This window comes from Cricetulus griseus (genome assembly GCF_003668045.3).
Source record: "Cricetulus griseus strain 17A/GY chromosome 1 unlocalized genomic scaffold, alternate assembly CriGri-PICRH-1.0 chr1_0, whole genome shotgun sequence".
NCBI lineage: Eukaryota > Metazoa > Chordata > Mammalia > Rodentia > Cricetidae > Cricetulus > Cricetulus griseus.
This window is the reverse complement of record NW_023276806.1, coordinates 200,321,707-200,334,967: the sequence shown is the minus strand read 5'-3', so window position 1 is coordinate 200,334,967 and position 13,261 is coordinate 200,321,707. Positions and strand designations below refer to the sequence as shown.

The following is a 13,261-nucleotide window of genomic DNA, read 5'->3' as shown; positions in this document are numbered from 1 at the left end:
GAATTAAAACCATACACTCATTGCAATAAATGAAAACAGTAATATTTCCAATACCAAGGGTGATACTTTGGGAATCTTGTATTTCTAAGACATTTTCCAGGATCAAGAATGGTTAGTTTACTTCAAACATCCATTCACTTCACTAAGAGGTATTTGGGAAAGATTTGCTTCACTCAAATGTGCCCAACCATCTATTGAGTGTGTGGAGAGTCATCCTGCGATTGAATTCAGCCAGAGGAAAACAAAACAAAACGGGTTCTTTGAAAACAAGAATACATTCCAATAAATGGCTGATAAATGTTTACCATTGAGAGAGTGAAACCAGTTGTAAATCTGATTTAATAGAATAAGGAGAAATGGTGGATATGGAAAATAAATCCTCCTCATTGTGCTCTCTGACAGTGATTCCAATCAGTGGCTGTGACAGGTAGACCCCTCTCACTAGGGTGCTGTGTCAAACTATATGTGGATCCCTTCTTCAGGACCCCTGAGTCTTTACCAGAACATCTCCGGTCTGAGTCTCTCTTCCCTCACAGCATGGAGTGCCTTAAGGCAGCGACCACATATCCGTGTCTACATCCCTACAACCTCTAAGCTGCACAAGAGATCTCACCAAGCCAATCCGGCAACAGTTCTTATTCCTCCCACTGACCTGAAACTCTGTACCCTTTGAAAACAGTATAGTAACCACAAACAAACAAACAAAATAATGCTGCTCTGCAAATTTCACATTTTCTTTGCTTTCTCAGGCAAACCAGGACACTGTACTGTGATTCACACTGCCTCAGACTTGACTTATTCCAGCCCAAGAACTATAATGCTGCCAGTACTTGACCAGCTTGGACAGGCATCTGTTCTGCTCCAGACCTCTGAATGGTCTGCTACAGGAGCTGTGTGGTCAGCACATTCCAAAATGTATAGCCCAGGCTGGCCTCAAATTCATGATAATCCTGTGTCTGTCTCCTTTAGCAAATTATACTAGCATGTACCACCACAGCAGACTTCAAGTTTTCTAAAAGTGTTGATGTAAATGTTTCTGTCACAAAAATGTTAGCATATCAGAGAGTTGGTAATTTTGCTCATTAACCTATCATCACTATTCTACTTTGTAATGCTCTATCAAAATATTTCATTTTATGTCTGGGTATATATGCATGTATGTATGGTGTATAAAGTCAAGAAATTTTAAATTCTGTTTGGAAAGAAAGCATTTTAAGGTTTTAAAATAAGATCTTGAAAGCCACTCATCCCCACACAGTCACCCAGATGTCAATATCTATTCAAATACTTCTAGAAGAAAAAAAAAACTATACATTTATCTTATGTGAAGCTTACACTGTAAGTGCAGAGAGAACTTTCCAACTATCAGAAAAGTAAGAAGTACTGATTATGTTAACGTTTTAATTGCAGGGATTCTCTGTAAGATTGCTCCATATAGTCCTTTCTTCCTCTCTTGCTTCCCTTCCTCCCATTCTGAACTTTCTAAAGAAAACTTAAGTGCCTCTTCTAAAAGGACTTCAACTCTGCACTTACTGAACTCTTTCAGAATCCCACAGTTTAGAATTCAGAGCTAGGAAGTAGTATATGACCATGTTTATGAGCTTGATATGCACCAGGAAATGGGCTAAATGATTTCTTACTTTATTTCATTTAATTTATATTACAGACATATGAGGTGGTTGCTGCTATTTTCACCTTGGCGTTTATGAAACTAGGGTACGATAATGCTTAACAGTACACAGATACTAAGCAGAATGACTGTAAATCAGTAGCTTCACAAGCACCCCCACTCCTTCTTCAAACAAGAGTCCATTCAGTTTTTCAGGTGAGTTAAGTAACTTATCCTGACAGTCTGCAGAATCCAGTCCTTGCTTTATATCTGCCCTTCAGGGCCTCATTCCCTATTGTTCCTTAGAATAGCAACTTCATTCTTTCAGTGAGTCTAGCCCTACAGTATAGTATAAACTAAACATTCACAGCCTGCATGAAAAATTGTAAAGATTGATTTGATATATTTAAGGGAGATTACAATTCAAAGCATAAAGCATTCATGCATCATTGAATGTACATAAAAGCACAGCTTAAGATTCAACATTAAGTTTTAGAATAAACAGATTATGCATACAGAGAAGAGATGGATGTGTGTTCATTTGTGTGTGTAATTATTTGGGGCTCTTAGTACATTATAGGGAATTTGATATTATACATAGTATATGGCAGTCCCACGAAATTTTTTTACTATGTAAATTCTTAACCAAAACAATACAATACACATTTTGAATCTGACAGAAGTCAGATAAAAGTAGCTTATGTATTTAAACCATTCTCAAGTTTTTCTTTGTCATATGAAGTTTACTTCCCAGAACTATACTTCCAAAAGATGACAGTAAAAAAGATATTGATTTTCAGATTATAAATAATCTGTGGCATCTTTTCAAAGTTAAGTTTAAATAAATCATATTTGGTTTCAGAACAATATATGAGTTTCACAAAGAAACTAAAGCCCTAACCATGGAAATTCAGGGCTGCCTTTTTCAGTGGCTAGAATCAAAACTGCCTCTGCATGGCTGAATGAGAACTGTGGCAGCCATCAGGAAGCCACTTGAAAGAAACAAACTACAGTTCTGTAATTTATTATCATCACTTCTAGGCTGTGAGCTTGGGTGACAGATACTACAAAACTATGTTACTTCAAGAGACATTTGAACATACAGGAGGAGAAAACTGTGTTAATATGTCACCCCATGTTTTTGAATAGCCTCAAATGCAAGAAAGCACATGAGCATGCCCTTGGGATTATATGGCTTTGAGAAGGGTACTCTCTTAACAAAAGTGAATACCTTGCACGTTGCAGATGTATAGCAGTGGAGAATGTTTATAGGTTTGCAGGAATACTTTTGCAGGTATCCTATGGCCCTCAGAGAAAACACAGACTATCTTAGTGATTCCTCAGATGCTACATGCTGGGACTAAGCATTGTTCAGCCTTGGAAAAATTGTTCAGTATAAGAGAATCTCCTATCCATGGTTGAGTCAACAGGACACACTCTATACCTGAAGTCAGTGTGTGTTTAAAATACAGCTGGAACTGCTGAAATGTGAAATAAGTCTTTTGGGCTGGTATTAAAGATGTTTCAATCCCTTTCCCAACTCCAACCCTGCCCCTTGCACTGTGGGTTTTTCCAGGCATCTCTTCACCTTCAAGCTCAGGATGGCTTCATAGGCCAAAGCCCCTGACACTACTGTCAGGTGTCATCAGTATGTCACCTCAAAAATCTCAGGGGATTCCTTGCCTAATAGGAGATTCTCTGGGCTCACAATGATGAAATATTCCTTGGGTCTGTCAGTCCCCCATTGTGAGGCCAGCTAAATGGCAAAATTCGGACAAATAAGTGACAGCTGCCTTAGACACTAGAATCCTACATCAGACGAGGCTCTAAGTATATAGGGTCCAAAGAAGATTAGACTTCCTCTATTCTTATGAATATTGTGGAATTTCTCTGCAGATATTCAAGTTTAGTGCCTTAAAAGGAGCATTCCCCTTTAAGAGCTAGTTATGATAATGCATAAGGATAGTGATACTTGCTTTTAGGTGAAGTTGATTGGTCCAGTGCCCGATGATTTTATATTCTGTACTTTTGTTGTTTATCTGATACTGGAAGATATCATAGCGTCCAGGAGCATCACCATTTTCATTAAAAGTGACAGGTGTACCAGCGCTGCCTATAAAGATTAGGAAAAGAGTGTTAATAAAGTATAGAACACAGCCCAGTGGGCTTATTTTCCTGTAATGAAGAATGGTAGATAAAAACATATTGTGTGTAGTAAGGGACACGATATTGTAATCCATACAAGGTTATTATTGATAGTAAAATATCTTTCACATGAAAATCAGCCTAGATGCACATGTAAGGATAAAATGGACTTTATTGTATACATTAGAAAGTAAATGATGAGTAGCCAAACTAAATAATATATGTATAAGCTAAGCAAATAAAAATTGATAGTCTGAATATTCAATACTGGCTTTGTAGAATGTGGCTTAATGTGGGAAATTAACACACATTGAAATATGACACCTACTGTACAATATGATCGACAAATACCACCACAAAACTGACAGAACATCCAAGCCAGAAGCCTAAGTGCTTGACTTGATGGCGAGTTCAGCTCCAATATGAAGCAGGTGCGGTTTTTAGCTCCACTGCTTCTGAGCAGATCACTGCGAGCTGCTCTTGGAAACCTCCACTAGGCAATGCAGAGTGAGCTGTGGAGAAGCCCAGGTCTTCTCAGATCATCAAAGCCCCGTGATTCACTGTGATGAGTGTAATGGTGACAGAACAGCAGGATGCAAGGAATTTAGTCTCTTCTAAACTCCATTTCTCTTGGAAGCTTTCATCTTTTCTCTTGATAACTTCTGCTCACTTTTACTTTCCCTCTTATTAACTTTTATATAATCGCAGGTGTAAGGGTAGAATGGAATGAGACCACAATGTTTTCTCATTCCATCTCATGGCACTATCTACACAGGCTTGCTTTTTCTCTAACAGCTTTTAGACCTCCCTTCATCTTCATGGATTATTTTTTTTTAACTTTAAACATTCAGTTGATAGCAATTCCTTTCCTCGGTGCCTATCTTCTCCCTGCAGGCTCCCTTTCTCCAAAGGGTATTAGATGTCATTTCTCTACTTGATGTCCCTTTCTACATCATAGTCTCCAAATTATAAACAATTAACAATTAAATGAGTCAATGTATCTCCATCCTGTAGTGGTTTCTTAATTCATTTGAAAAGTTACCCTTAACATTTTTAAAAATTCTTAAATGTAACTTATCGACTTGCCTATATTTATAATGAGAACTAGAATTAGAATGAGGGTAGCAGTGTTGTGATCAGAATGTTTTCACAGAATTTAACAGAGATGTGTTTATTCTAGTTCCATTTTCTTGACTTTATTCTAAAATTTTAACATGACATGAAGTCTCTAAGAAGAACACAGATAACCTAATACTACCAAAGACTGATGAGCCTGCAGGTGATGGCACAGGCAGGAAGAAAGGGCCACTGACATAAGACAGAAGGCTACATGCTCATGTTGACTTCCTCATTCATTTGTATGGCTCTTTGCATGTGCAGTGGAGACTGAGCAATGGACATGAATGTACCTTGAGGTCATGAAGAACAGTACACATGTGCTTTGTCACGAATTAACATTTGCAGGTATGATGGTGGAAATTATTTTGTAAATCAATAAAGGAAGGAATTGAAGAAGAAAACCAATCTGTTTAATCAACCAGTATTATTTTACTACTCCTTAGATGCTCAACAAGAAACCTACTTTCTATTCATGAGCAAAACATTTATCAGACTGTTTAGCCTCTTATGTATTTCCTGTAGACTTCTGTGAAGTATGGGTAATGACAGTTTTCTTCATAGAGATTTTATGAAATGTAAACTCGTCAATTCTTGGGAAGCACTTGGAACAATGAGTAAGCTAATTAAATATTATGATCCACCCTATACTCATTTTTAGTAAATATCTATATATACTGGCAAATAGAATATGATCTGTTCTTTAAGTAATTCCTAAACAGTTACTAGGATTCAGTAACAGGTTTCTGATTGAAAAACATATGTTATGGACATCATAATATGTTTCTGATATTTAAACATCATTTAAAAATAAGATTATATTTAGTTTGCTCTCTCTAAAATACCCATTGTTGTCATCTTGCTCATCAAATGACTGCCTTTCAATCTTTCATGGCACAAGTGTTCTCAAGATAGAAGGTGTCACTTCTGCAATCTAAAGATGATGACAGCGGGCTGGCTTATGTGTAAATGAATGGCCAGCTGCTTTGGTATCTTATTTCTCCAGTTAAAAGAATACCTGTTGGTAGTTAAGTCAATGAGAGAATCATTATCCCCAATATAATAATTTCTAATTTAGATTTACTTCAATATCATTTCAATATCGGGTCTATCAGATTTGACAATGAATTAAGGGGGAATATTTGAAAGTGATCAAGAAAATGTATTCTTAGATCAGCATGGGTTCAAACCCCTCTTCCACCGCTTAGTGGATGTTACTATTTTGGGTACATTCTCAATTTCACTATATCTCACTTTTCTTATCGGTAAACTAAGGTAACAGCAATCCTTACACAAAGAGTTACATGATTAAATAAACCAATCTGTGGAAATACACAGTGAATATCACAGAAGCATTAATTACTATCACCCTTGTTTTTAGCAGTCTGTAAGAAAATATGATTTACATGACATTTTTCTTACTGATCCCTATGACTTTTCAATAGAATGCCAAATAAACTGAAAACCCAGTTCCCTGAATGCTCCACAATTTGATTTGCCGTTCTGTCTTTTCACATAAAACTCCTGGTTCCGTCTTCTAACTTGTCTCAATAATTTGTGGCTCAAGTCATGCACTTGTAGAAACTTGATCATACAAAACTGGCCAGAGACCTAACTACCTCTTCCTCTCCAACCTAGATCAACCAAGTTCTTCACTTTCTTCCGCATATGTTATTACTCATCTCCCATATTATCTTAAATTTGTTAGAGAGAGACTTACTGAGAGGCCACTATGTGCTAAATACAGAGCAATCTTCTGCTTAAGCTGATCTATTATCACTGGATACAGAACAAACATTCCACAAATTACAGGCAAACAAAAAGAGAATTGGCCTCTTACACTCTCAAGCAAACTTTTGCCAATCTTCTTCATAATATTATGAACTTAATCTATACCACCTCCCATCTTTCCCATTGTCATCAGCATCTCAGTGAAAACCAGCCCCAAAGTGTGGCATATGTTTCAGTGGTCTTTGAATTAATTACTCATAGCTAAGGCATATTTTGTTACTCATCAGCCTTGCATCCTGTTTTCCTAATCTGCTTTCTGGTCAAGGCTAAGCATGCTTTTGAATTACTTCAACCTTCTCACATTGGGAGCTAGCACCATTGAATGTTGACTCATTGCAAACAAGTTCCCTAGTATCCAGGGCTATGAAACAAACAGCATCTTGAATAGTGGTTCACTCCTTTACACATGTTTGTCATCTGTTAAACAATCATCTTTTGTTCTGAAACTGGCCACCCTAAAAACAAAACTAAATAAATTCTGCCTATGAACTACTCAAATATTTGTCAATTTATTGTGGTTTAAAGACAGCTATCATAATAAATATAACAAATATATATAATTGAGACTACTTAAATATTTATTTATATAAGTAATCCCCCATCATATTTTCTTGTTTTCTTTCATTTTTGTCTTGCACTGTAGGTATTTTATATATTTAATAATACATCACACTTTTCAAATGTTTTCCATCAAAGTGGACCCGTGAAAAAAGGGGAACAAACACATAGATTTGTGAGGTGACATTTTTACTAGTCAGGAACTGCCTTCAGGGTCTACACATCTCCTTGAGCAGTTTCTGTTCAAGAGGAAATGTGTAGAAAAATTATATTTTTATTACTCAACATATCATGCACTTCTAATATGGTTCTGTAGGGGAAATTTTACAGCAAAATGCTGGTTCCTTTGAGTGTTATATGGGGGAAAGTCTAGTCTTGGGATTAAGAGACTGAAGTCTGATTTTTTTTTTTGTCTTCAAATTAGCTGTGGTTATCTGTGCAAGTGACCCTATTTACATATAACTCTCACCTCTGAGATGATCACAATAATGTAAGCTCCTCCAAACTAGTGTTGTATGACTTGGCATATGAAAAGCATTTAGTATGTAACAGGTAAAGAAGAGAAGACTGTGAATGAAAACTTTCTTCAGTATAATTTACCCTTTGCCTACTCTTTTGATGGCTTGGTTCATGTCGTACTGTTTCCTCAGTGAGGGAGGGAAGGCAATGCAGGAATAATTGGTTTCCTTTTACATGTAAAAGAGATAAATGTAATTTTAGTTGTCACTCAGATTTGTCTTTTCAAATCTTTACTTTCTTTCCCACTTAGTGATAAATGTTACTGGTTAGTAATTTCATTATCACCTAGAACATTAGACAAGTAGAAGAAATTAAGAATGTAATTCATTAGTTTTTGTGCCCTTAATGAGATGTAAATCATTGACTCAAATCCAATAGAAAATAGTAACACAACAAAATTATGGGAATTTTTGCCTTCCTTTCTTTTATACAATGTATCAAGTATGCATTACAACCAGTTAACAGAATCAACTATTCAAATTAAAACCACATCACAATGGAAGTGTTTAGGAATCAGAATACTTTCCATGGACTTTAATTAGTCTCATCCATGGAAGATGTTTGCACTGGATTTAGCATATCCTTCTCCGTCACACTTTTGCGATTATATATCGAAGTTTTACATTTACATATTGGCTTCTGGATTAGCTCAGTGTACTTCCAGCTTTCACTTGCCTTCCAATTTTCTTGCATATAGTAATCTGCTGCAAACATTTCCATCTTAAGTTTGTGTTGTATAGTAACTAAGGCTTCATAATTCACTAATTCTGGTTGGTGGTAACCATTTTAAAACAACATAGTCAGATTTACAGACAAAGTCTCTGTCTTGAACTTTATTTAAATTTGACTTAATCTTTCACTTATTTCTCCCATTAAAGTATATCCATTCACCCAAGTCTGGCAGAGGGATCAGGGGATGCCAGATCTAGAAATGAGATCCTATAATAATAGCTGCATTGTTCCGTGAGGGAAAATATAAGCAAACAATTACTCACATCTGTCCATTAATAGATCCTATCACCAAATTACCCCCCGTTTGCACATTCTTCCTCTCTTTCCCACCAAACTGTTCCAGACAACTATGATATCTGTATGAATCCTGAGAGAGTACTCTGTATTCATACTGAACACATTTGTACGTTCTTGACCATCAGCCAAAATGATACAGTGAAAGACAAGTCCAACTCCAACTCCTCTCCTTAAAAACATTCACTGACTCCTCATGCAACTTATATTAAACTATAAAAGACTTGTCATGGTTTTTGAGGTCCCTTGTTTCCATTATTTAACTCATGTTCTGTATTTCTCCATCTAGTCTTATTTCTGTTGCCATGATCATGAAGCTTGCTCTATCACAGGAATTTAATCATCTCTTATTTGTCTTAGCATTCTTCCCTTGGAGCTTCTGCAAGGCCCTATATCCTATTTCAAATAAGTAAATGCCCATCCAATAGACTCACTATTCTATCCCAACAACTCAACATAACATTCAGTGTTTACTTTCTTCGTAACAGTTATATGTATCTAAAGTACACCAGGTTCTTAAATGACTTGATACACAATACTGGATTATATGCTTAGGTTATAAGAAATTTTCCACATCATGTTTACTACTATGTAAGTAGCTTAAGATTAGTTATTTAGTGTTAGAATCCATATTCAATTTTTTGAAATTAAATACTTCACTTCATGCTACATTATAAAGTATAAGAACACTTTAAAACATTAAAATTTAGAAACAAAGACACTGGGATGAATTGGTAACTGTTTTCAGAGTTCTAAGTATTAATGCCAGTGACCACAATGTATACACAAAGAAAGTATGCAATGTGTGTCTGTGTGTGTATTTTATATAATTTATATTATATAATGCAAATCATTCTCTAGAATTCCATTGAGTAGCTATCTATACTAATTGCTTTTCTCTAAGTGAGTTCGAAGGTACTCATGTGCCCATGCAAATAAATATTAAGGTCTTAAATACATGTGTTCATGTTAGGCTGAAATGACAGCTTCTTGTTCGGCTGTGTGAAAACTAAGATAGGATAACGAATACAATTGAATGTTATTCTGATTCTCTGAGCCAAACCTCCTCCTTGACTTTTCCATTACGAAACTGAGCTTACAATAGCCCTCTCTTTTGTGTACATGTCTTTATGAACCTTGGAGCAAAGGTGCATTATGATTGCAAAATGTCATCATTGTTAATGAATAGCCCCATTTGCGAAACAGAAATGCAAGCTATAATTGCATTTATAGTACTCAAATAAGCTGACTGAACTTCTAATGTAAGAAAAGACCCATTACTTAGTGATACACATCTCAGAGAAGCAGATGCATTAGGAGGCTTAAATGAAATCTCTTGTGAGAAAAGTGCCAAATGTTTGGTTAAAGCAAAGGAAAGGGAAAATGAGCATTACAATTAAGTGAGATTAAGTAATACATCTTAAAGAAGAATTTGAGGACAAAGCAAAATATCTTACTACTCCACAAATTCAATACAGTCTCATTTTGCCTGAGAAATTTTCTCTGAATCCTGTGCCATTGAATTTACTTATGATATTTTTTGATGCACTAAATATCTAATACCTAGTAATTTGCATATGAAATCTTCATTGAAAGAATAACTGTGTCTTTTAAACAATTCTATCTCTGACAAAGATGTTGATATACATGAGAGGAAAAGTAAAGAAGGAGGGAAGGAGAGAGAAGGAAAAAGATAAGCATGGGCTTAGAAGAGGATTTAATCAAATGGGCTACTGTATCTTTTGCATCAGAGAAATTATCTTTCTATTTCAATTTATAACTAATTTTTGCAGTGAATGATTTTATTCCCATGTAATAAATCATCTTAAACCCAAGGTCTAAAGTTATTGGTTTATATTTTTACTGAAACTTTCAAAATTTATCATTTCCAGCCACATTTTAATCTAATTGTGGTTGATAGGTAAAGTGAGTTGGAGATACAGTTTCACTTTTGTATAAGGATACTTTTGTTTTAATCACTGTTCTATTACTGTAAAAAGACATCATGACCAATGCAACTCTCGTAAAATAAAGCATTTAATTCGGAGTTTCTTACAGTTTCGTGATCATCTTGAGGAGAAGCAGACAGACATGACATTGGGGCAGTAGCTGAGAGCTTTATAACCTGAATAGCAGGCAGCAGGGAATTAAAGACACACTGGGCCTGGTGTGGTTTTTTGGAACATCAAAGCCTAGCCACAGAGACACATATGTTACAAAGGCCACACTTCCTTATCCTTCCCAAACAGTTCCACTAGCAGGGGACTAAGCATTCAAAGACAAAGGCCTAAGAAAGTCACTCTCATTCAAACCAACACAAACTTATAACTGGATTTATCAATTTTCTCTGTGAATGATTTGATTCCCAATAACATAATATTTATCCCAAAGTCTAAAAGTTATTAGTTTATATTTTATTATTGAGACTTTTCAAATTTATAATTTCTACATGCATTTTGATCTAATTGTAATTGATACATGAAGTGATATGGGGATAAGATGTCAATTTTTACTTAGGGATAATGCATTTTCACCTCTTTCTGTTGAGTTCCTTTATCCTCACTTTCTTGAGAGCTACATTTACTTTGCACCTGAGATCTATAAAGAAATAACCCTGTCTTTTGCTTCATTAATCCATTGGCCCATTTGTCCAGTTTTCATCCAGTGTTACACAAATTAAATAGATTCATACAAAGACTTAAACTGTCAAGGTAAGTCACTTATTCATCCTAAGAATTCTTCTGCCTTCTCTTTTCCCTGTGCTTTTTCAAAGTGGCTGAAGATTGAAAAGTAATAGAATATACAAATTATCTAAGGAAAACAATATTTTTCTACTATCTTCTTATTTATGAGTCTCTGTCAACTGATGATTGAGTCAACTGATGATTGTTCAGTATTTAGTATTTAGTTCTTCAGCAAGTCTTAAAACCTTTTATAATGTATATTTTCTCTTCTCTCATTTTTCTTTCTCCAGTTTTTTGATAGGCATTAAATATTGAATGCAAAACCTTACACATTAATAATGTACTCTATCACAGAGCTACTTCTACAGCCTTTAAACCTTTATATTTAAACCTTTTCTTTCACAGTAATTTCCCAATTTTGTAGGAACATCATATATAACGTTCATATTATCTATCACCATTGTTGAGTATAAAAATAAGATTACTGATGACTTTGCTACAAGTGAATAGAAGACAGCTGACATTTTATATGTAGGAGAATTGTTCTAAACTAAAGGTGAATCTATTTCCCAGGGGGCATTTGGGAGAGCTTTGGGTTATTTCCACCTAATAGCAAAATGGTGGCACTGACAACTAACAGAAGAGGCCAGAAGTGCTACTAATTGTCCAAACAGGCTCAGGGCATGTCCTACAAGGAAGAATTACTTTCAAAGTCGAGAGCCCTTTGAAAGACTCTCTGTTTTACCTAATAAATTACCTGTAGGTTTTTATTTCCATATAAAGAATCATAATATGTACAAATACTTATGCTTTTGTTTCTCCCTTTATAACACTTAGTAGTTATTTTTTAACTTTTTTCTGGTAATGGACAGACTTTTTCTTCTTACTGTACTCTTTCATAATTATTGTATTTAAATAATTTACTTTGTTGCTGTGGTCTGCAAGAATTATGAATTGAGATTTCAGATGATATGGCACAAGGCTGACCCACCAGAATGAATGAATTCTGATGGAGACAAACTCAGTGGCAACACACGGGGCTTAACGCCTTTCATATAAAGGCTGTTCCTAGAATAAATCTCCCGTGAAGCCATAAGCACTCTCTTTTAGTGCAAGATTTAGCCGTGTATAAATTATTGGGTACAATTTCCCATGTACTGGTGTATTGGATCACTCACACACACACACACACACACACACACACACACACACACACACACTCTGTGGAACCTCTGGTAAGAAATTTAGTCACACAGTCAATAACCTTGGTTCCCACAGTCAAATTTCCACTCCATTCTCTGGGGTAAAATTTAAATGTCAACTCACTGCAATTATCTTTCATTTGGCAGGACATTTAGTCAGGAGAGGAGTAATGGGGAATTTACTTCTGTGTATGCTCATCTTATTGGTTGTTGAATAAAGTACTGTTTGGACAATGAGGCAGCAAGTTAGGCAGATCTAGGAGTTGAGGAGGATTCTGGGAAATTTAATAAAAAGAAGTCTTGCAATACAGGAAGGAAGTGACATAGCAGGCAGACTCACATATAAGCAGGGACAAACAGGAAGTGGTCCCTTTTCTCTCTCTTCATCTTGGTCTCTGCTCTGGAGTCGCTATGTGATGTGCCAGCAAGAGAGGGCATCAGAGAAGGCATCCTCAATAAGTCTTATAAAATATATAGATTTATGATAATTAAGACTGAGCTATCAGATGAGAAATCCCAGTTATTGGCCAAGCAGTATTTACTTGGGACCTTCACGTGGCGGTGGGCCGAACTTGGGCAGCCTGTTGTGAAACCCCATGTGGCAGTAGGTC

At 35.8% G+C, this 13,261-nt stretch overlaps 1 protein-coding gene across 1 annotated transcript in view; it reads right to left on the bottom strand.

Moving 5' to 3' along the window:
* Positions 1–13,261, bottom strand: part of LOC113832815 (metabotropic glutamate receptor 8) — a 768,119-nt gene that overhangs the window by 118,316 nt on the left and 636,542 nt on the right. The window contains exon 7 of the mRNA XM_035451540.1: positions 3,586–3,722. Within this exon, the coding sequence (XP_035307431.1) occupies positions 3,586–3,722 (137 nt within the window). The remainder of the gene's footprint in view (positions 1–3,585; positions 3,723–13,261) is intronic.